This window comes from Sycon ciliatum, chromosome 12 (assembly GCF_964019385.1).
Source record: "Sycon ciliatum chromosome 12, ocSycCili1.1, whole genome shotgun sequence".
NCBI lineage: Eukaryota > Metazoa > Porifera > Calcarea > Leucosolenida > Sycettidae > Sycon > Sycon ciliatum.
The window spans coordinates 28,206,631-28,208,640 of record NC_088654.1 but is presented as its reverse complement, the minus strand read 5'-3'; the positions used below and the strand labels follow the sequence as shown (position 1 = coordinate 28,208,640).

Here is a 2,010-nt window from a genome sequence, read left to right as displayed (position 1 = left end):
GCATCGCGTGTCGCATCGCAAAAAAGCTTCTGTGAATCCCGCTTTATGCAGAAATCACAGTCACAATCACTGATCAACTCTTTTTTAAAGTTTTTTTGCACCGAAGCAGAGCGCTTATGCCATCTGTCACTTTTTTACTTGATCAAGTGCCAGAAAGTGAAATCGCGCCCCCCCCCCCCCCCGGCCTGTCGAAGAGGGTTTTTCGGCGTGGCTGGGTTGGCACTTTGCACTGTAGTGTACTACTACGCGAATGACTGTTGGGACATTCTTCCAAAACATGACGTCACAGAATTCGTAAAAAAAGACAACTTTTGTCGCAAGCGGCTAGCCTGTCGCGCGCGCGAGAATCATCATGGGCGCGCTGGATCTAGCTGGAGATCCGGAGCTGCAGCAAATGCGAAGCGCGACACACGAGCGCGACCCAAACTGTGTCACGTGTGTGTCGAATCTGACCGTCGATTATTTACTCGACAATTCCAAAAATCAGTGCCATTCATTGGCTTTAGCTTTGCCCTTGAACTTGAAATCTCGTGCCTTATTCTTTCCTGGGGACTGGTGTTGGATATTGAACGGGCGGAGTTACCGCCGGGATGATGGATGAAGGAGATGATGGCCTAAACTTGGCTGCGCGCATTCTCATTTTCGCGTGGCCTGCCACTAGTGTTTCGCAGATTCACAAAGGGTGTCACAGGCATAGCTGGAGGAAGAAAGGTGAGAGAATCGGTTGCACAGTGCAGATCAACCCAACCATTTGGTTGTTTTAATTTTACTTCGCACAGTCAAACGGGATGACCACCCAATAAAATTTCCGAACGTGACATTTTTCTAATTTATTGATTTTCCCGCATTACTAGTATACCACAGTTTGTTGTTCACGTTATTTCGCTTCAACTTTTGAGGTATGAATTCCTTAACTGCAGACTCGACATGCAAGCTCCATACTGACCAGGCTGTGCCAACATCAGGTCACGGCTTGTTTGACTTTGTCCGTTAGGCCGTGTTTGCATAGATATTGTGATGGCGTCAAAGACAGTTAAAGATTGTGTTGGTGGTGTGTCGGGGGTATTGTCCCCGCCGAAACTGAATGCAAGTTTAAGAAAGACTAGGTCTAGTGAGTTATGATCAGAAGTGTCCTGTGGGTCTAGCCCTCAGCCCCTCTGCGGCAAGCAGTAAACTATATTTACAGCAAAAAGCGCAAAACAAGACTTGATTTTTTACGCGGCTCTTTTCACCGTGATAATTATTGTACACGTGTTATGAAAATTTGAAATACTCATGGCAACTGGTGGGTGAATCATTCAAAAATGCAAACGTGCCCGCTGTTGAGTGCAGCCATGTGAATCCACACAGTCACTTTTTCTCGTAAATCACTCGCCGTAAAACGTGCAAGTGGCTGTCGTGTGAATCGCCTATAACCGACTGTCCACAGTTGTCGAAGTATTTTCCAGCACTCACTGTACTTTATTAGAGAGGTTGCGCATAACGTAATTACGTTAGTTAAAAAAATGTAGTCGATCTACGGAAAGTCTTACGTAAACTGCATGCGCATCTGGGTTCCGCCATACGGAGTTTTCAAATCATAGCAGACTCAGCGGAGGACGTTCAGGTTGGTTGTTACTCTTGAGTTTCGTGCCGTTAGGCAATCATCAGACAACTGATACTCGGGTCTACCTAACAGTGAGTCAGTATGCTTATAAATACATAGGGCCACAAGCATAAACAAATTTAGCGCTAAATCTGGTGTAAGGTATGGGGAGAACAGCTGGCGCGGGCCACGGCGCGACAGTATAAGTGCCAGGAGGGTGGCGGGCAACAGGCAGGTGTGAGCATGAAAGCGCGGAAAGAGGCGATGGGGAGGCAGTGTACAGCAGATGGGTGGAGGTGCCAGGAGGATGGCGGGCAATGGGCCAGTGAGATCGCTAGGGGGTCTTTGGGTGATGGGCAGGCGTGGGCGTACTATTGACATCATGGATGTGTCCTCACAACAAGGCTCCACCATGAGCATGGCAA

At 47.9% G+C, this 2,010-nt stretch overlaps 1 protein-coding gene across 3 annotated transcripts in view; it reads left to right on the top strand.

Moving 5' to 3' along the window:
• Nucleotides 1-447: 447 nt before the first annotated feature.
• The window catches only part of LOC135828332 (lysine-specific demethylase 2B-like), a 7,374-nt gene continuing 5,811 nt past the window's right edge, over nucleotides 448-2,010 (top strand). For 2 of the 3 annotated variants that reach the window (XR_010555630.1, XR_010555631.1), the window contains exon 1: nucleotides 448-711. Coding sequence is in view for 1 of the 3 variants with exons in the window: in XM_065340780.1 (XP_065196852.1) it covers nucleotides 1,872-2,010 (139 nt within the window). In the remaining 2 variants the exon portion in view is untranslated. Of the gene's footprint in view, nucleotides 712-1,710 lie in introns of those variants that run through there. The other variant, XM_065340780.1, reaches the window with a different exon arrangement.